Source organism: Osmerus mordax, chromosome 14, assembly GCF_038355195.1.
Source record: "Osmerus mordax isolate fOsmMor3 chromosome 14, fOsmMor3.pri, whole genome shotgun sequence".
Classification (NCBI taxonomy): Eukaryota; Metazoa; Chordata; class Actinopteri; order Osmeriformes; family Osmeridae; genus Osmerus; species Osmerus mordax.
In genome coordinates, this window is record NC_090063.1 from 3,039,745 (window position 1) to 3,062,347 (window position 22,603).

At 47.8% G+C, this 22,603-nt stretch overlaps 1 protein-coding gene across 1 annotated transcript in view; it reads right to left on the reverse strand.

The window, feature by feature from the left end:
* Positions 1-307: 307 nt before the first annotated feature.
* Positions 308-22,603, reverse strand: part of LOC136956194 (disabled homolog 2-interacting protein-like) — a gene marked incomplete in the record, with an annotated part of 129,036 nt that continues 106,740 nt past the window's right edge. Inside the window, 10 exon segments of the mRNA XM_067250064.1 lie at positions 308-3,675; positions 6,360-6,447; positions 7,109-7,311; positions 10,298-10,432; positions 12,301-13,198; positions 14,505-14,704; positions 14,873-15,074; positions 15,258-15,494; positions 15,677-15,821; positions 17,729-17,873. Coding sequence (XP_067106165.1) covers positions 3,505-3,675; positions 6,360-6,447; positions 7,109-7,311; positions 10,298-10,432; positions 12,301-13,198; positions 14,505-14,704; positions 14,873-15,074; positions 15,258-15,494; positions 15,677-15,821; positions 17,729-17,873 — 2,424 coding nt within the window.

Below are 22,603 nucleotides of genomic sequence, written 5' to 3' on the forward strand. Positions count from 1 at the left end.
TTCTTTCTCCTTTCTCCTTCCTCTTCTCACCTCTCCACTCTCTGCTGAGAGGAATAACAATTAGGCTATATGTAGGTCAGTCTCACTGAGAAAATCTCTTTCAGTCTCCCTCCGCTCTGTACATCTCTTGTGCCCTTTCTACTTCTTTCTCAGTCACGAGTCACCATTCATATACAGTACGTGTAAATGCAAGGTTTCATTTGAATGAACTGTCTCCAGATTCAGCTGTGACAACCTAGTTTACTTTGGCATGATGTACTGGTTATAGTTTGGCACAAACACAAGCAAAAATGCAGTAGATGTGGGATTTAAAATAGCTAAATAAAACTTTAATAAGTCTAGTTGCAAATGTACATAAATTGCACAGCCACATAATTTTCATTGTCAACACAAAACAAATTCCTCTGTACTGTACATTATTGTTTTTGTCACTGTCGTCCAGCAAATACTTTACTTTCAACATACTTACAAAAAGTATTTTCTACAAGATATTAGAAAACATACAACATCTCTTACTTTATTTATAGATTTATATTTTTTTAATTATAGATCTAATTATTTCTTAGAACTGTCTGCTCTGTATGGGTATGTTAGGGATTGTATAACCTCTGTTAAGTATTGGGGATGGTAGTGGGTGTATAGTCTCTGTACAGTATGTCCATCACTACCATCTCTGGTTCTCTGTCATTTTCTCATTAATCGCGTGAGGAGAGGTGGAGGATGAGTAGACCTAATGCAAAGGAGTGAACTATGACGTTTGTAATGGACTGGCATACACAGGGTGGGATTGGTATGGGTGGCATGTACTGATAATGGTGGTAGATCGTTTGACGGATCATTCATGTTTGGCATCTCCCTGGCATTGAGGTGCCTGGTGAGGTGGGCATTCTTGGGACACTGTGTGTGTTGGCTGACTTCAGTCCAGGCCCAGTGGGGGACTATGTATTCCCATCTTATCATTAAACAACACAACTATTCACTAATAAATGATTGCCTAAGTGGGCCTGGACGGCACTTCCCTGCGTTGTCGTCATGTGCCTCTCACAGATCGACTGTATTTAATGTTGTATGTGTTCATGGACCGGACACTGCAGTGTACTGACAGGAAGTGAGGTTGTGCTTGAGTATCGATTGATTTAATTGGTGGATGTACGGACGTCCGGACCCAGCCGCCCACGCTCTGACAAAGATGGAGATGCTTCTGGTTGCTTCTGATATTATGAAAATGGTGTCCTTTGTTACAAAAACAACAATGTGACAGTGAAGGTGAGGTGAAGCAAGGGAAACAGAGAGCAGATGACAGGAGGGTGAGACTATTTACAATATCCATGAAGCTACAAGGATACAGGAGAGTTTGAACACAACAAGTTACATTTACAACAAAAAAAGTTCTCTTTGTAATAACATTAGGTAAAAATATCATGACCATTTTATTTACACATTCAATCTCAATCTGACTGCCCCATCGATACAACGCAGTGTTATAATATAGCCACTGTCTTTACTGTATGCCCAAGCCAATCAAGTAACAGAAGAAGAAAAAATCTGAATTTTCCTATATTGGCAACTTAAAAAAAATGGTGTTTCTGGCACTGCGATTGGCTCTATGGCGCCAGGATGAAGCATGCAAATTCTCACTCGTATTCAGTCTGTAAAGGTAAGAAAAGGGAGTACAAAAATATACAAAATATAGATGCTGAAATGCCATGGCAAGCCTTAGGGAGCTAGGATCATTCAGAGGGACTGAACCCACTTTAAGACCAACTGAAGTAGAGTAGCCTCTACACATTCAGAATAAAGAGAGAGAGAAAGAGAGAGTATGGAAGAGAAAGAGAGAAAAGAGAGACATGGAGTAAAGCTACATGGAGTCACAGTCTGATGCAGCATGCTGTCTAACAGGAGAGTTGTGGAGTGAGATCATAACATGGGAGGCATCTGTATCAGACGGCCCACACCAGTCCAGTGTATGTGTGTCTCTCTTCTCCCTTTTGTGCTACAGGGCTTCACAGACGAAAAGTGACCGGTCCCAATCTCTGAAGGGACACACAAACATCAGACATCACATTAACGTAGCAGGTTTTTTAAAACCTCTTTATGAACCGGAGAGGTTTTTATCGACCTCTCAGGGCCAGAGCAGTGACTAGCACCACCACCATGACTTGCAGACCAGCCCCGCCTCACAGTAGAACCTGCCCCAAACACTGTCTCATCTAGGGCTGCAAGGTCTGACAACGAACCATATCCACCTCTAATGATGTCTGTGTTTCACAAAGTGCAAGCCACACTGTTAGGAGAGATCTTTGCAGTCACCTGCATAGCAATTTGTGGACCCAAACACACAGTGTCTCTACAGTACACTAATAATGAAGAGTATTAGAAAGCAGACAGATTTTCCTGGCTGGTTCCTAACTTGTTTTTGACTGGTGCTACTCACTTTTCCCTCAAGGCCCACTAAATAGACTGACAGGGTCATACTCTCATATGGGATGAATATACAACTCTGACTCCTCTGAATAGGTCTGTGTTCATAACCAAGAATATCAAATATAGTTACATCATGTATGAGACAAAAAGAAAGAAATTCATCCATCTATATCAAATGTAATGAATATAGTCTAACATTGTTTCATTTACTTTAGAGTTAATCCTTATACATTATTATATGTATTTATATAATATATTTTTTCCTTTATAAATCCACAGTATAAGTTGTGCCTTTTTTGCAGGGGACGTTGGGGAGATTGAGGGAGTCGGGGTGTGTTCTTTACTTAAGGCGTTTCCTGTACCAAGAACTTTCAAAAAGTGCAGCACACAGGGAACAAGGGGGATGGGGCCAGCGAGGGCACTTTGGAACACACCCAAAGACGTTGAGGAGAAAAAGTTGATTGTTCAGGACTAAAAACCTCTTCGAAGCTCCTATTTGGTTTTTTAAAAGAACATAACATCTAAATGAAACTTTTTTTTTAAATGCTATTTTTTCTTTCAGGCTTTCTATCATATTGTTTTGTTGATGCAGTTCTTTTTATTTTACACTGCCCGCATAACCTGGTGTTTATAAAAAAGGAAGAGAGGAAGAGGAGGAGAGAAGGGTTTTCAGGGTGAGAGACTTTGACAGACATTGTGTGATTATATAGTGGTTTGTCCCAAACATGGGCCAATGTCTGAAATTGTCCCGGCAACTGCATACATCCAATGGAAACATCCAAATCGGTTGATTGACGAAGTTCAATATCTACATGCTTTTCCTGCCTCCTCAGACCATCGTCCTCTCACTGAACGTTAGTCAGCAAAGTCCCTTTGCTGTCCTTGTCTTGTTTTCTGTTTGACAACTGAAGTCTCGCCTCCTCTCCTCTGGCCCTCACAGTGATTTCCAAACACAACTGTGATACGTCCTTAAATGGAAGTGTCCTCAACAAGCACCTCATTCCCAATGACACACACACACACACACATGCAAACATACACGCATATACGCAACACACACAGTCTCTCTGTTCTGTCTGTCTAGCAGTTGCTACTGTTCCGGAACTCTCCGTTCTCAGTGATCTGCAGCTTGCTGGGGTTGGTGGGAGAGATGCCGTTCCTCTGGTTTTGCATGCTGTAACGTTCCTTTAGTTGGGTCAAGGCGCTCATCAGGCGAGCGTTGGCTGCATCTAGAGATGCTATGCGCTTCTCCTGTACACACACACACACACACACACACACACACACACACACACACACACACACACACACACACACACACACACACACACACACACACAAGGATAGAAGGGGGAAAACACAGAAAAATTTAAGACATCAAAGAATTGGCCAGAGCATGCCATGCATACAAACAGACTCCATAATTGCCCACATTTATCCACCCAAGCTTTACTCTGATAGACTACTCTTTATCTTTCTCTCTGTTTTTCTATTTCCCTCTCTGTTTACTCGCCTAGAAGCCACACTGCTAAGCACTGCTTGTTTGTTGAATGCAAAATCTCATTACTGTGGTGTGAGGATATGATGGGCTATGTTTGTGTTGTGTGTTAGAAAAACTTTTGTTACTAGGGCTTGAAAGTGTATCAATGTGTGGTCTGATAGTGTGTGTGACCTCTGAGCTGTGTCGCATGTGAGAGCTCATTGCTAACAATTCTCCTGAGTGACATTAAATTTAGCATATTGTAACCCTCCACCTCACAACTCTGTCTGAATCTCAATTTGCCAGCTAACTAGCTAGCAGATAGCTAGCTAACCGGCTAGCACATAGCCAGTGCATAATGTGCTAGCTACAGTATCTTGCACATAATGTGTCTAGTTATGAAGCGAGGACATAACTAGTTACCAACTAACACATAGCTAGTCAGCTAGCTACCGTGACACTACTATCAGTTTGAACAGATGCCCTCAGTCTCTCTCTATCACAACTCAAGTGGTCATATCGTCATAGCTGAATACACGGCTATGACGATAATAAACATAGGCCAACAAAGTTTTACAGTGAGACCACAACAAATTGGCTTTTGGAGGTACTTGTGAGAACCATATTTTATTAACTTATTAAATTAACATATCCATAACTTATTAACTTAAATTAAACACATGTTTTGATACTCAAAAAAGTATATTGGAAAAAATAGATATAGTGCAGGAGACTTGCAAATGATCTTCCATGAACACCATGAACATGATAACATCAGTGGACCAGAAGTAGTAGTGTGCAGTGTTGGGGCATGTCAAGCCTACTTCCTTTTATAAGTGTGCTTCTTATTACGTGGGGGGTATCTGGACCTAGCCTGGTCCTAACCAGACTCTCGTACATTTCATTTTTACAGAGAGTCTGGCCTCGCTCCATTGACAAGCGTTGACTTCCTTGTAGGCGGGTACTCTGTTGAAGTTTAAAACAATTGGATCTGCCCAGAGCCACTCTGATCTGCCATAACCAATCGCTAGCGTTCGCCTTAGCCAATTCCTTCACCACTACTGTAACAGAGCTAGCTGCCGTAGCTGGAAAATCAAACTGTTCCCGAACAACGTGGGGAGGAGGGCCACAACATCATGGCCACCAACAAAACTCAGCAAAACTTGTTCTTGCTCTGGCTTTAGCTTATGGATATTCGGCAGCGTTGCCACAACGGACCGAATGGCTCTGCTCGCATCTCTCTCCGCCGCCATTAGGGAACTAAAACACAAACTAGGGCACGACATCAACGTCATCGTTCTCAGCCACTCCCTCTGTTCGCTGATTGGCCGGTAGAAAATTAACCGGAGACATCTGACTTGTGTACCTCATGGCCAGACCTAGTACAGAAGCAAAATCAAAATTGAGCGGAAGTACGTAGGAGGGCAGAGCCAGGCTAATCTGGACCTGCCTCCGCCATTCTTTCAAATCGACTCTACACCAAGAGACCCGCCTTCCTCTGCCTCTGATTGGCTGTGAACGTGATCAAACCAACGATGGCAGCGAGTATTACCCGATCAGGGGCAGAATAGGACGAGTCTTCACAGAATGCCGGTGGGATGATTTGCATGGGATGCTGCATTGAAGACAACTCAGAAAATATGGGACAAACCCCGTCCCGTATTTATTCAAAACGGGACGCGCTATTTTATTCAAAAATACGGGACGATTCCGTATTTTAAGGGACGGGTGGCAACCCTAGATGTGATGTAAACAGAAGGTGTGAGCAGGCAGGATGAAGAATGAGGTTATCAATATACAGTAAGTCCCCTTGTGACACGCAGTTGAGGTGAGAGATCAACAGAGCCCTGCACACACAAACACACACAGGGCCATCGCATCAGGGCAATGGTGGATATGAATAGCGGGGCCCATGGCTTGGAGGTGGCCCATTACTGTGTGGGTTTTCATATGTCTGTAGCAATGACTGGGCCCGGGCATATATTTTGTCATGGGGCCCGGGATTCCCAGCAACGGCCCTGCACACAACACACAGACACACAGACACACAGACACACACACACACACACACACACACACACACACACACACACACACGCTCTGACGGTTATGAATTAAACATCTGCATGTATTTCCATGTTCTGTCACACTTCCTGTGCTTTAATCACATGCAAACACGCATGTGTGCACACAGGGATATATCACAGTCTGTTGGACAGACTGAACACGCCCCTGCTTGGGCTCGAACAATTCTGTGTGCATTTCTAGCCTGACCGGAAATGTACTCTAACAGACTGCTTCTCCTACACACATCCACATTCAGAACCATGCTGGACCACTGTCTGCTGAGTCAGTACAACTAAAGCCTCTACCCAAGTCAGTTCTGGTCAAGTTCTGGTAGTCACGCCGACCCCAACAAAACCAGTGATATGTGTGTTCTGCTGTTCTGACTTACCTGGGCATCAATGATCTTTTGCTTTGAGTCCACTACTGCTTGCATGTCCGAGTGGTCCTTCTTCAGTTCCTCCTCAACAGACATTAACCTCCACAAACACACATGCACAGAAATGTTAGAAGAGACGAATGGTTTGTTTGATAATAGAAGTGTGTGTCAGCGCGTGGTGTGCTAAATCACCTGAGGGTTAAACAAGACAGCCTAAACCTTGAGTTTGTGAGGTGTGTGTTTGCATTTGTGTGTGTATTTCTGGCTCTTTAGCTCTAATTGAGTTTGCAAAGTGCAGCCTGATAGAGATCTGAAGGGAACAGGGAAGTAGCACGTCTTCTGCCGTCAACGCTAAGGAGATAACATCAGGGACACACACGGGCGCACAAACACACACACAGTCCAGATAATGTCTTAACTTACACTCTTTCTGTGTTCCTCCTTCTTTCTCTCCCTCACTCGCTCTCTCTCTTTCTCAGATTTTTCAGGTATTCTTCAGGTCAGCACACACACACACAAGTATGTATTGCTATTCTTGTGGGGACTCACTCCTGTTTTCCCTAACCCTAAACCTATCCTTAACTCCTAATCCAAACCTTTAATGTCATTTTAACCCTAACACTAAGTCTAACCCTCTCCCTACTCCCACTAGAAATAGCACTTGTGAGGATAAAGAAATGTTCCTTGTTTTACTATTCTTGAGGGGAATTCTGGTCCCCTTAAGAATATTTTAACAACCCCCCCCCCCCCCACACACACACCTGCTGATGATGCCCTTCATCTGCAGGTCCTTGTCATCCTGCTGCCTACGCAGGCGTTCCTCTGACTCCTCCAGACGGGCCTGGTACTCCATCAGAACCTTCTGGGCCTGCTCGTCCTGCCCCTTCAGACAGGCCTCGTACTCCTCTAGCTTCTGGACCGACGCACGCAGCTTCTCCTGTAGAACCACGATCTCCTGCTGGTACTGATCAGAGGGGTTGGGGCCTTCATCATCATGATCAACATCATCATCTTTTTTCTGTCCTTTCGATAAGTGTCATCATCATTCATGACTATCATTCTCATCTTCATCATCATCATCATCCTTAGCACATCTTCTCAACCATTGGCATCATAAGCAACACCAATATCAATAGACACCCCATCTGAACAAAGCCTTGTCATCATTGTCATCCTCCTTTTCAACAACAAAAAAACATCTTGAAAGTGAAGAACTTTCCCACCAGCAAAAAACGTGGGGAAAAGTGTCCAGTTTCCCAAACAATAACAGTCATCTCAATCACCGTCTCCACCATCCACATCATCGTTCTCCTCATAATCATCACAATCATCATTACACCCGTCATTATCTTCATCTCCTCCTGGCCTCGATGATTGCATGATCAGCTTCCCCCGCTCCTCCCTTAGTGACGTTGTTATCAGTCTACCCATCAAGTGGACCAGTGGCCGACATTTCTGGGCAGCTCAAACTCTGGGGGTCTGGAGGTGGGACCGGTCCTAGAAACACTGTTGTTTCACTAGTTCCAGCCTAGGAATGACTTAGTGTACTTCTGAGATGGAGGAGAGAGTGTGCTGCTCGACCCTGTCCTAGTTCTCAGCAGCGTGCAGACTTTTATACCCCCCCCCCCACCGCCGCCGCACCAACCTCGGACGGAAGAGATATGGCTTACACTGGGCACTGATCCAGGGAGACAGAAAGAGAGGGGCGAAGGGAGGGGGGGCGAATGTGAGGGGGGAGAGGGATTTGACCTCCGCAGCTCCAGCTGGTGTGTGAGTGTGTGTGTGGTGTGTGTATAATCCAGTTAAACCTCTCCTTGACCAGTGTGTGGACTTAAAAGGGAATCCGTTCTGGCTCTGGGTGTGTATATGGCCCATTGAATACCTTGCAGTAAACTGGCCAAAACTATGGCCAAACCCATATGGTCTACAGACTTGTAACATTCTAACTGACATGGTCTAACATACACTATCCAACATAGTCTAACGAACACTAACATGGCCTAACATACACTAACATACTTGGTCTCTGACATAGTAACTAAAAGGTCTAATACACTAACTAGCATGGTCTCACACACTAACTGTTACCTTTCTCAAAAAAAGTTCACTACTTTAAGGAAAAAGTATACTGTATGTTCAGTTTCTTTATGTGCTGTATATATTCACTGGCAGTTCCTCTGATGATGCAATGCAGACAACCTAGACAGACATAACCCTGTGATGTGGCAGGTTTATTCAATGAGAAGAGAGGTGTAGGACACAACCTGTCTGGAGACTCTGAATGATCAGATTCCATTATCCTACATGAAGACCATCTATCTTCTGCTGTCACCTTGCCCTTCTCCTTTTCACTTTGCCTCTCTCTCTTTCTCTACTACTCTCTTTCCCCCTCCCTCCCTCCCTCCCTCCCTCCCTCCCTCCCTCCCTCCCTCCCTCCCTCCCTCCCTCCCTCCCTCCCTCCCTCCCTCCCTCCCTCCCTCCCTCCCTCCCTCCCTCCCTCCCTCCCTCCCTCCCTCCCTCCCTCCCTTACTCTCTTTCTCTCTCTCCTACCCCCCACTACTGGAACATTATTTTATTACCCAACCCCTTGAGGAAGAACAGTGACCTCCACCAGTCATTTTCTCTGTTCCTCATATTCTCTACATTCTGTCACACTCTCCCCCAGAGACAAAGTGACATCCCATGCATCTCTATCTCGCTCACCCTTTCTTTTTCTTGGCTCACCCTCTCCTCTCTTCACTCACCTTCCTCCCCTTTCTCTCTTTGAAAATGGTGTCTAACGTGTCTCCTTCTTCTACTTGGCTACCCTTCTCCTGTCTCCACATTGCCTCCACTCTCCCCATTTCCCCCTTCCTTCCCTCCTCTTGGAGGTGTTTAATACATTGCTACCTGCCAGATGAAATGGAGGAGCAGTAATAAGAAGTTGTCAAATCCTCCCTATCTCATCTCTCATTCATAAAGGCTTTTCAACTCCCGTTCCATCTCCTCGGCGTTCTCTCTCTCTAGCTCTCCCAGTGTCTCCATCATTCGCTGTCTCTCTCTGTCAGGGCTATAATTTCTATTCACCCCCTGAATACACCATCGAGCACACATCGCAATGTCTTCAAAGCAGAGTGAGTGTGTGAAAAGCACCAGGGGTGTGAATGCATTACCTCCGACCTTGTTCTGACCTGCAGTACACACAGTTCCAGTCTTGTCTCCACCTCTCTCCTCTCCTCTCTTATCCTCTCCTGTTTTATTTTCTCCTCTCCTCTGCTGTCCTTGATTAGCTCTGCTCTTCTCTCTCAATCTCAGATAATCCTTGGCATTGCTGCCATGCTTGGTGGCCAATAGTCTGAATCACACACAGCGCTGTGCAGAATCCTTATTGGCCACGTGCATGTTCAGCCCCTCTACAGGCCTTGTGTGATTGGCAGTAGTCAAGACTATTGACGTGAGATTGGTCAGTAGCCAACGAAATCACAGGAGCTGAGAGCCGATGGCAGTAAGCGCTGGTGGGATGAGAAGCAAGTGATTGAGCAGTAGCAGTGAGTTTAGCGAGCATCCACACACACGAAAACATACATGTGCAGGCCAACACGCACATATCCTTTCGAATTGGGCTGAAATCCCTAAAACCATTCAAAGTGGTGTTAGACTTACTGGTCTGCGATGCAGGGTTACTGTGAGTGTGGGTGCGGGTTGAGGCAGGTTTGGGTACAGAGAGGGGGTAGGCTGTAGGGTGTTGGGGAGGGGTGGTGTTAGAGGTCCGAAAGGGGTGAAGGGGTGAGGTACTGCGGCAATAAATAAGTGAGTTAAAGAGGTATTGGGGTAGGTTTGTCAAGGTGGGGAAGGAGGTAATATTAAGGTAGGGCTGTCAAGGCAAGGTCAATTTGGGTCAGACTGAGGGGGGAGGGGGTGGGGGTGGGGGTGGGGGGGGTGGTATCAGGGGTGTGGGTCGAGGATTTTACCTTTTCGGCCTGAGTGAGCTGGTCTCTGTGTCTGGACTCTGGGTCCATCCCCTCCTGGTCTAAATACTGCACATTCATATTCAGTAGCCAGGCGGCAGTGCGGTCCAACGCACTGGGCTGCACTGGGGAGGGGGCCTAGTGAAACCAACACAACACACACACATGAGCCGGGCCCGGGCCGAATGCCGCACACACACATATGTACACACACACAGATACACACGCCTACACACAACACGGGAAAAGCTTGAAATGCACATGGAAGTATGAAACCATGAAACGGGAAAGCAAGTGAAAGCAACAAATCACATTATCATGTGTGTTCCTGCACACACACAAACACACACACACACACACACACACACACACACACACACACACACACACACACACACAGCAGCGATACAGCAGCTAGGAGTGTGATGAGATTAAAAATGGGTAGACTGGGGGGGGTGGATTCAAAGGCTTCCTCTGATTGGCTGACTATTTTTGTGTTAGCACTCTGCTCAGGTGTGGCAATACACCCCAATTAGTCTCAATCAGATGGCACTTAGCAGTCAACCAAACTGAGAGTTGATCTGTGTGTATGAGAGAGAAACAAAGATAGATAGAGAGAGAAAGTCGGAGAGAGAAAATATGGAGAGAGAGGCAGAGAGAGGCAGAAGATTCACTTCATTCATCTGTAGTAAAAATGTAATCCTGACTTACAGTGAGCACAACCGTTTGGAGTGAATTAACCATTATATGAGAGAGAGAGAGAGAGAGAGAGAGAGAGAGAGAGAGAGAGAGAGAGAGAGAGAGAGAAAGAGAGAGATAGAGAGAGAGAGAGAGAGAGAGAGAGAGAAAGAGAGAGAGAGAGAGACAGACAGACAGACAGACAGACAGAGACAAAGAGCTATGTGTATGTATAGTAAGTATGTGTGTGTGTGCACGTGTGTCTGTGTGCATCATTAGAGGTGTGAGTGATAGGAGGGTGAACCTTTGGACTGTGACGACAGAGAGCACAAGGCCTGAACTTTTAAGCTCCTCTTCGAAGCCGAAACCTTTGAACACACTGCATATCTGAATCTCAAACACTCAACATTGAATTCATTTGAATCTATGTAAGATCTCTCATTGGCTTGTTAGTTAAATGTGTTGCCAGGCAACATTTTAACTTGTGCTAGACCAAAGCTGTGTTCAAGGATACATTGTTATTTAATAAGCAAGGTAGTTAACCGCTAGTTAGTGAGTTGGTCAGTGACGGTGACAGGAAAAAGGAACATTGAGTCAGCATGGTTCTCATCTTCCCAACTTTCCATAATTGCAACCACATTAACCTCTAAGTAACACCAAATCAATAGATTAGGCAATCATCAATGAGCCAACAAATCAATGAGTCCCTAGGGAAAGAGCAAGGGATTCTGGGAATGCAGATGTCCTCTCTGTCCCCTCCAGGCCAGAGATCCCCAGGGGCAACAGGAGATTGCCGGGGGCAATCATCGACGGGAGTCTTTAATGACAGGACATAATCGTCTGAAGGACTTAACCACATAATGCATACCCTATTACAATACCTTTGCAATAAAAAAGGTAGATGTGTGTATTACGTGTATTACTGTGTGTCTGAAGCGTGCATGTGTGTGTGTTTATGTTAAAGTGTATCTGCACATGACCAGGCATGTTTGTCTGAGTATGAGTGTGTGTGTGTGTCAGTGTGTGTGTGTGTGAGAGAGAGTGAATGGCTACATGGGAACATTGTTGAGACAGTTCCAGATCACAAGATTACTGTTATTAGTGACAAAATGACAATTAGTCATCAGGCAACACACACACACACACACTGTCTATGAATAACGGGATTAATTAATTATTCTTTGTTATTTTCTCTGTGTATTGGATAAAAAAGTTGTTGCTATGCAGTAACTATGACAACAACTGTGCTAGTCTAGACAGCAGTCCCACAGCTACTGAACACACTGTTTAGGCTTCAACAATCAGTGTGTGTGTGACCGTTACCCTACCTGTTTGTGTTGGGCCCTCTGCTTGGTCTCGGGACTGTCCCCTTTTGATGACGACGACTGTTGCCTTAGCCTTGCCCCACTGCCCGGCCAGTCGGGCGATGATGACATCATGCTGCCGCTGGAGGGGCGGGGGTAGGGCCCACTGTTGAGCAGGGTGGGGGGGGTGCGTCCCCTCAGGACGTTCTGTGGGGGCGGGGGCTGGTCTATTCGGCGCTGGGGGCCGGCGCTGTTCTGGCGCGGAACACCGGGCTGGTGCTGGGTCTCGGTCAGGGACAGCTGCCGGCGGGTGAACTCCCCAGAGCGCCGCGCGTATTCGTCCCCGCTGCTTCCCCCACCTCCCCCTCCGCCCCCTCCTCCTCCGTGGTTCACAAATGAGTGCTTCCCCCCACCACCGGGCCCATCCTCGTTGTTGCTATGGGAACTGACCGAGCTGTGGCACTCAGAGCCAGAGTCCGGGAGGGCACGCGGCGACACGGGAAGGCCAGCCGCCATCTGGTAGACGGGGTTTTGGAACGACAGCGGGGCAAGCAGCTGGGCTGGCCGACCAGGGCCCGGAGCGTTCTCCGGCCCGGGCGTGGTCGGGGTCTGGCCCGGCCTCCGCAGGGTGGGACCTCCAGGGATGTTCCCCTGGGGGGTCCTGGCTGACCAAACTACCCCAGAAGCAGAGCCCTCGGTCAGGCCTTCAGACGCCCCGGAGCCCCCCTCCAAGCTACGTGGGTCCTGGAGGTCCACCATGGAGAGGCTCTTGTTGCCATTGGCCATGCCCAGGTCGGGCTCGTTGGACTCGGAGTAGCTGGAGCTGCGCGCCGGGGAGGGCTGGATCCCTGAACCACGGGTCACAAAGAACAGGTCCTTGTTCTCTGGTGTAGGAGATGGCAACCTGGTAAAGTCAACTAACCTGGAGGGAGAGGGGAAAGAAGAAAGAAAGAAAAGATCAAAGGAGGTATGACATAAAGATGGAGTGAAAGAGAGATGGGGGAAAGAGGGAAAAAGGATAAGAAATAGAAATAGAGTAATGTTTGTGTGTGTGTGTGTGTGTGCGAGAGAGAGAGAGAGAGAGAGAGAGAGAGAGAGAGAGAGAGAGAGAGAGAGAGAGAGAGAGAGAGAGAGAGAGAGAGAAATGGGGGGGTGAGAGAAGTGCAGAATAGAGCGGGGTTGCAGGAAAGATAGAGAGACATAGAAGAGGTTTTTTAATACTGAGCTGAACTAGTAAAGGGCATGTCAATATCCGTCTCGCCTGCAGGCGAATTTCTTGACATGAGGTCAATGAGTCATAGGGTAGCTGTCTGAAACGGACATCAAACACATGCGTGATGCTTTACACACCACACGCATGTCTCTACCACGCACACATTCAACTGAGTGGACATGATGAGACTTGTTGAGACATGATATTCTACCTGTGCAGGGGGACTGTCTAGGCAACCTGAGACTGGCCAGCCTCTTCTCCTCTTGTCTCACTCCCCCCCCTCCCCCCCGCCCCCTGCATTTTCCTCTCCTCTCCATCCCTCCCTCCTCTTTCATCATCCTCTCTTTTACCGCCCAGACGGTGACTTTATTGTCTTGAAACAATTACCTCCACAGGCTTGATTTATATCCACCTAATCTCCATCACCCTCTCTCCCTCTCTCTAGATTCTTTACTACTGCCTCTGTCCTCTCCCTCCTTACTCTCCCTACACATTCTGGCTAGTCTGCCACACTCCCTCCCCTCTCTCTTTCTCTCTCTCTCTCCCTACTCCCTCCCTTCAGATAGGATGTAATTATGTTGGCATGGTGAGCTCATTCTCTTTGGCCTCCAACGCATGCAGACATCCCGATAGCAACAGTGGGGTTCGGACCAATACCCACTCACACACACACACACACAGCATGTACACACTAACTCACATGCAAAACCGCAGGCACACACACATGCAAACACAAAAGCGCACACACACACCTGCACATTTGCACACACACGCAAACACACACACACACACACTTACACAATCTGCTTTGAGACCACAGCTTATGCAAGCACTGGCTAATTAGTCGTATTGATCCTTGGCCAATGCTTAGCACAATTCCACTGTGTGTGTGTGTTCCTGAATGCGTCAAGTGTGTGCGAAGAGAACCTTCAGTGATTGGACTGATTGGACATCTTGAGCACAAGCAGAGGGGGACGTTTGACCTTGACTTGACCTTTCTCCCCCCAGATCTTACCCTGAAAGGTCATTGTCAATGACCATCTTCTGCAGCCCACTGGAGATGCAGCCGGCACCAGCGGGAGGCGAGCCCATCCTGTCAGGGGTCACGGAGGTCATGGAGGTCACAGAGGTCAGCTGGAGGCTGGAGGGGTTGGCCAGTGCCACGTTGACATCTCGCAGGATTCTGGGTAACGGCCCAAGTTTGGAGGCGGAGCTCTGAAGCAAGGGAGGTGAAGGGTAACATATTCAGATCTATATAGTCAGACTGACCATTACCACACTGGCGCTGGTGCATGACACTTCATGTGTTACGGCCCAGTCTATAACCTGGATTCCAAGGGTGTGTCAGCTGTGTGCGGTGCCATATATGTCCTGGAGCCTGACCTGTTCCATCTGAGAGACCACCTCGGAGAGCAGGGAGTGTAGGGTGGAGAGCTCCCTGCCCAAGTCGATGTAGCCTTCAAAGCCCGCCGTGTTGGAGATTGTCTCAGGGTTGGAGATCTCCAGCAGGAAGCGCTGCATGTTAGTCCACTCGTGCTCCAGGAACTGGTTCATGAAGGACATGTACTCCTCCTTGCTTCCAAACCTGGAGGAGGAGAAGAATGGAGGGAAGGAGAGAGAGGGAGGGAAGTAGAGAGAGGGAGGGAGGGAAGGAAGGAGTGAGGGTGGAAGAGAGATAAGGAGGGAAATAAGGAGAGAGGGGTGGCGGATTAGTACATATGTACACTCCAACTCTCTCTCTTTTGGCCCCACTTCCAGTCAGTCTTACTTGGTAAAGTTGGCCAGGTTCTGGGTGACCTTGGCGATGAGAGTGAGGGTGCGTGCAGTTCGGTCGTCGGGGTACTCCTGCATTAGGTTGAAGAGGGATGGGGACATGATGGCAGGGCAGAGGAAACGCAGAAACAGGGACGCGCTAATGAGGCGCTCGCTGATGTCGGGTCGTCCCCGATTACTGCATTCCTGCCGCCACGACGCAAACACCTCCTTCAGTTCCCGTGGAAACACACTGCCAAGGGGTGGAGACAAGAAACATTAGACGTGTGCCTGAATATTTGTGGATGGACCTTAATAGATCGAAGCGAATTGCTTTGCTTAAGGCAAGGAAGTGTTTACTGTGTTTGAGTAAATGTATGACCGTGTGTGTGTGTGTGTGTGAATTGGTGTGTGTGAGTCTATGTGTGTGTTTACCAGTAGGAGTTGATGATCTTGCAGAATGCCAGCTCACAGCACATCTTCAGGTTACTCTGGTGCTCCTGCAGATCACCTGACGAACACTTGGACGAGTCCACCTCACAGTTCTCATCCGACTCATACAAAGCCTTGATGAACTCACCTGGAACACATACACACACACACCAATAACAATGACATGCTAGACAGTTATCTAACTATACAAATACTGTAAAAAACTGGAGACCCCCCCCCCCCCTTCCCCCGCTCCCCCAATGCATACACACAAACTGGAGGGGCATGTGTAATAATTCATGTAGTTTTGACAGAAGGCCACCAGGGGACAGTGTTTGCTATTGTCCCTGTACCATAGAGAGACTGAGTGGATAACCTACAGGCCTTCTGGGCACCCATTTATTCCAAAAGGACTCGATTCCAGATAGCACAACATAACACTCCACCGCACTGTGACTGAGACTCAACCACAGACAGTGTCAAAAAGTGGGAGAGAGAGACACAGAGAGAGAGAGAGAGAGAGAGAGAGAGAGAGAGAGAGAGAGAGATAAGAGAGAGAGAGAGAGGGAGGGAGGGAGGGAGGGAAGGAGGGTGAGAGGGATAGAGAAGAGAAAGAAAGGATTAAAGAGAGACAGGGAGGGAGGGAGAGAGAGAGAGAGCTAAATAGAGAAAGGTAGAAAAAAATAGAAAGAAAGGGAGACCCAAACAGGGAGGTAGAGGAGGTAGACAGAAAGAAAGCCCTGGGATCCAGGGCTGTTGGTCTTTATTCGGTCTCTCATGAGGTTGCAGACAGTCAATCCTTTCAAATCCTGCGCTCATCTATTCAGCCCAGCTTCAAACCACTTCAACTCCAGTGAATACACACACACACACAAATGCTCACATACACACATACACACATACACACGTGCACACATGCACACATACACACATGCATACACACACACACACGCACACAACATACACACACATTTACATTATCAATATTAGAGTGCACAGACAGGATTGTAGTATGAACAGAAACAGAGATTGAGGCAAGGAGGATGTGTGCTTGTTTGTAGGAAAAATGCAGCTGTTTACATTTCTAAATGGGGCTAGTGAAGGTAAATACACACACACACACACACACACACACATCGGGTTTATTGCCAGGGCCGCAGCACAACACAGACCAGGCATCACCTTGGTATGACCTTGTTGGAGTGGGGCGTGTGTGTGTGTGTGAACAGTATGTGTGCATGTGTGGAAGGTGGGGGGGCAAGGGGGTGCAGTGCAGTAGAAAAGAGGTGTGTGTGTCGGGTTGGTCATGAAAGTGAACTAACAGGGAGGACTGGAGGATGACGAGCAAGCACACAGGAGAGAGAGAGACACAGAGAGTGAGAGACGGTGAGAGGAAAATAGAGAGAGGAAAAGGGAGGGAGAGAGAGCATATGTGAGAGAGAGAGACAAGAAACGGAGCAATAAACAATCTTGATTTCCTTTTTCACCCCTCTCTTCCATACCTCTGGACACCTCTGGAGTGGGACTGCGGAAATGTCATGGTGACAACACACACAGACACACACACACTTGAGCTGCCCCTTAAGCCCACCTGTTTATCTGAGCAGCAACCATATCCAATCATTCAGCATGGACTCTGTTAAAGGCATAAACACACACACACACACACACAGACACACACAGTAGCCTTATCACACCTCCCTTTACCACAAAGACGCAGACACAAAGAGGGCCTGAATCAGACACAGATGGAGAGATTCTGAGATATTCTGAGATAGAGAGTCAGACAGGAAGAAACACACTGTGCACATGGATTAACGATTAAACAGACAGACAGACAGACGGACAGCCAGACGGACACAGGACAGAAAGGCAAGCAGCCATCAAGACAGAGACAGACAGACACATAGGAACGCAGACAGACAGAAACAAGTTTGAGTCCTGCAGACTCAGTCCTGCAGACTCCGCCAGTTTGCTCTCTAGTCAATAGGTAGCCATTACAGACCACTATTGTCTATTCAACTCCACTTTACTCCACTACACTGGAGTACCTACCCAGGGCATCCTGTAGATACTTCTGTCCCACCAGTTTGAGATACTCCTCAATGGCCTTGGTGGCCAGGGTGTTCTCTCTGAAGATCAGATGTTCGTTCTCCCCACAGCGGTCCACCTCCGACATCATCAGGTCCGTCAGGAAGTCCTGCCACGAAAAGGAAAAGGAAGAGAGAGAGAACAGCATAATGAGACTACAACTCCCATAAGGCTCCATGACAGCTTCACCACTGGTGGTCAGGTTTTATTGGACCAAAAAGTTGGTTCAAAAGTTGTGTTGAAAGTGACTAGAAGTGCAGACAAAGGCCATTGTTACAGCAGGTGTCCTGCTCAGTATTCAGCTCATTGTAAGAGCCTTGTTCTCGCTGAAACAAGACAGACAGGAATAAACTGTGTGTTTTACACCCCATTTTCAATACCCATTAGCAGTTATGAGAGAGAGTTCCAGTGTGTGTTAGTGTGTGCGTGAGTATGTGCGTGGGCATGAGCATGCCTGTGTTTGCGTGAGTGTGTGTTAGCGTGAGTGTGTGTGTTTGATGATGACAATGATGGCAGGACTTATCCCAGCTCCCGGCAGTGTGATTGCAGTATCACACTGTGATAATGGTTCTTAAGGTTGGTCTGACATAGGGATTGATGGCGACGTCGCTCGTTAAACACACACACACACTCTGTTACATGCCTGACATGATTGACAGCCCACACACTCTCCCATCAGAAGTATTGTATGTAAATCAGCCATACAAAGCTAAACTCACTCAGACGCAGAACCCCTGGTGTGGGAGGGATGGGAGTTGAGAGTGTGTGTGTGAGTGAGAGAGTGTGTGTGTGTGTGTGAGAGTGTGTGTGTCGGTGGGGGGTTCTGAGATGGAGGGCAGGAACTATAATATTAATAACGTTGAGATTTGTCATTCTATATATTGGAGCCAATTTCTTTTTTTTCTCTTTTTTGTTGAGCCTTTGAAGTCCCACGTCATCTTGTTAACTACAGCACCCAGGACGAGGAAGAAGAAAGAAGAGAAAGGGATAGAGAGAGTCGGAGAAGCGCTGTGAGATGCTTGGAAATGGGTCCGCAGTCTTCACAGGGCACAGGAAGTTCAGAGAGAGAGAGACAGTGAGGTAAGAAAAAGACGGGTGAAAGATAGAGGTGATAAAGAGAGGGGATTGAGAGATGGGGAGCGAGAGAGAGGGGGGGAGATGAGGAAGTCTGGTCATACATCCCTTCCTAAAGCCTGATATCCTTCTCATCAAAGACAAACAGCAGGAAGGCAATCAATCACAACTTGAAGTGCAGCAAAAAGTAAGATTCTCCTACAGTGGTACCACATGTACACACAGACACACACTCTCAGACATCACAGAAGTGAGTGAAGTGAGTGATGATTGAGCAGTAAGAATGAGGGCCACAGACAGACAGACAAGACAGGCCAGACAGACAGACAAATATATAACATTGCCTCTTTTCCACTTGAGACTCTGTCAGACACACACACACACACTCACACACACACACACTAACAGACAAGCACACAAAATCGTGCAAGCACACACACTTGCACACACACACACACATACGGGCACATACGCGAGTGCGCACACACACACAACGCCTGAGGAAGTGTGACCTTTGTGAGTGTACGGGCACCCACCCGGTCATTACGCTGGGTTTGTTCCTCATCCTCATTTTTTTTTTCTGCCAGGGAGAATGTCAGCCCAATTATGATCTCTTCTCCCACCTCCAGCCCTCTGTCTCCTCCTCCCTTTCCTTCCATCCCAGCCGCCTCTCCCGCTTCTCCTCCTCTCTGCCACTCCTTATCGGGGCATTCAGGCCAGCCAAATTCACAGCACATTAGAATCCACCCATCCCCCCCTCCCGCTCTTCTCTTCCCTCTGTCTTCGGTGCTAATAAGGGAGAGCGGAACACTTTGTGTATTACTGTCACATTCTATCACCGAGGCCATACCTCAGCACCACCACCACCCCGCCCGGGTGGAGGGAGGAGGGAGGAGAGGCACAGAAGGAAGTGTTCTACAATGAGCTTCATAAAGAGAGAGAGAGCGAGAGAGAGAGAGAGAGAGAGAGAGAGAGAGAGAGAGAGAGAGAGAGAGAGAGAGAGAGAGAGAGAGAGAGGGAGAGGTGGAAAAGAAAAGGACGAGAGTCTCGGAGGAGAGAGGACTGGCTCGCTTGCCAGCTCAAAATCATAAAACCACTGTCCATCCCAATGACTCACACACTGGGGTGTATGTGTGTGCCAGTGTCTGTCTGTGTGTGTGTGTGTGTGTGTGTATGTGTCTGTTTAGCCAGTTCTCTCCAGTGAAGCGTCTGACAGCATTGAGGTCACAAAGTGCTGCTGTTTCTGTGAACTTCCTTCCTCTCCCAGCCTCCACAAACGCACTCATACACACACACACACACACACAAACGCACGCACGCACACACACACAAACCCCCCCAATAAAAACCAATCACCAAAGACAAAACAGGGAGCATGTTTTAGGACGGCTGATTTGAGGACAGCCATTGTGTCCCGCTATAACAGGTTACGCCAAGCTAGACACAGAAAAAGAGGGCAACAGGGACAAAGAGAAAGAGAGAGAGAGAGGGTAGAGAAGACGAACAAAAGTGACCCTTCTATCCACAGCAGCGTGTAAATAAGGAGGAGAAATGCGGGCCAGCGTTCTGCCTATGCAGAACGTGACCTTTCCTCGCCCGTCACCACCAATCAAGGGACAGGGGGTGGCGGCTTGGGGTGGGCAGTGGGCACTGAGGCCTGTCCTCGTATTAAGTTGGCCCTACTGGAATATTCAGCAGGCTGGGGATGGGAGACAGAGAGGGCCCATATGAGCATGTGTGTGGGAATATGTGTGTGTTGGCGTGCGTGAGCGTGCACGCCTGTTCTCCGAACCACGACCCCGGAGAACACAGAGCGCAGCGGTAGTCTGTGCTACTGCGGACTCAGACAGGAGGAACTGCAGAGATAACAGTATTGGAAGACTGAGGGAAAAAAAGAGGGGAAAGGAGAGGGGGAGGGAAGAAAACAGATGAAAGAAAAGAGACATTACATTGGTGATTCGTCCGATGGCTTACGGAGCTGAGGGCGGGGGAGGGTGGGGGGGGTTAATATAGGAACTGCTTTTTATCTCTTCCACGCTAATTCACTCTGCCTCTCTCTCTCCTTCCCAGCTCTTACCTCGATTTCCCCTGTCTTCTTCCGCCTTCCCTTCCCTCTTGCCACCATCCCCCTCCTTCCAATACTATTTCACCCCCTCCCTCTCCTCCCTTGCCCCCCTCCCTTCCTCTCTCCACCTTACTCCCTCCTATCCCCAGTCCCACCCCCTTTCTGGAGTACTGGATGGTTGGTATTACAGAGTTGTAGCCTGCAGCTCTTTCTGTGTGGGTCACCCTGGGTCAGCTGAGGAAGCTGGAGACCAACATGGCTGCCCTTCCTCCCACAGGTCATCAGCACCTGTCAATCATTTGTCAAAATGCAAATGCACCATGCATATACTTCACTGTATGTGCTGCAATCATACTACTCACTGGTGCTGGGAATGTGTGTAAGTGTATTTTGCCTGATGGTCTGTTCTTCCTTTCTGTTTGAATGTGTTTGGCCTCACATGTGTGTGTCTGTGTGTGTGCGTGTGTGTGTGTATGCAGGTGTGTGTGTGTGTGTGTGTGTGTGCGGTGCCTGATGGTTTGGCTCTCTGTGCATCTGGCCTTGCTCAGATAGAGTGCCAGTATACACTTCAAAGTCAATGGCAAACCATTGTGTTGGGCTGTGCCTGTGTGCTTGTGTGCATGTATGAGAGCATGAGTGTGTGACAGTGTGAGTCTGGTGTGTGTGTGCGTAGCTCACCCTGCGGCCTGCTGCTTCTCGCTCACACTTCAAGGTGAAACTGGAGCCAATCAATGCCGGCTGTCCCGCTAGCTCTCCATCCTTTCTCTCTTCCTCCTCTCCCTCCATCTCCCCAGCTCTACATTCAGTCTCCTTTTCTCTTCTTAAAAGGTATCCTCCATTCCTCTCTCTTCTCCCCAACTCATTCCCCTCTCCCTCAGTCACCTTTCTCTTCTCTAAGACAATTCATTACAACAAGCCTAGGACTGGTTGGCTGGTCCAGGAAAGGTCAGCATGATAAACTATATGAAGATAAACAGCAGTATTCAATCAATCTCTATTTTGTTGTTTTACTTTGTCTTCTGTTATGTATTTTCCACATCTTGCTGTTTCTCCAATTTCCAATCAGAGATGCTGATTTGGGCTTCACTATGACTTCCACTGTGACAGATCCTCCGATTGGCTGACACGACATGGTTGTCGTGTCAGGATGCTTGTGTTGGGCAATATGACACAAGCGGGTCAAACAAGCAAAAGCATCCAAAAAAGTAAACACGCACACACACAAACATGGCTCAGAGGGAAGCCCCAGAAGATCCTTCTTCCAGCTATGTGCCTTCAACACACTGTATGGTTGTCACGATAATCCTACTCCTGACCTTCCCCTTCAGACGGAAGGGCATGAACATCACCAGCTCAACACACACTTAGAACTGACTCCTCCCTGTCCAGTTGACTAGTCCACCAAAACAAACAACCCCTCGTAAGATCTGAGATCATGACTTCCCTGTGTCTTACATATGCCTATACTGTAAGCAAGGCTTCCGGTATAGCTGAATGAGAAAGAAAGAGATTCACACGACAGCTAGTCTGGGAGTGAGAGATGGAACAAACGAGCGGCCTGAGCGACTGACAGAAGTGCACTCAAGAAAGAAGAGGTTGGCCCTCCTCGCCTGAGTACATAATGTCACGCCAGGCACTCGGGGCGAGTACGCAGGAGGAACGGGATAAGAAAAGATTTGTTTTCTTATTGTCACCCCTGT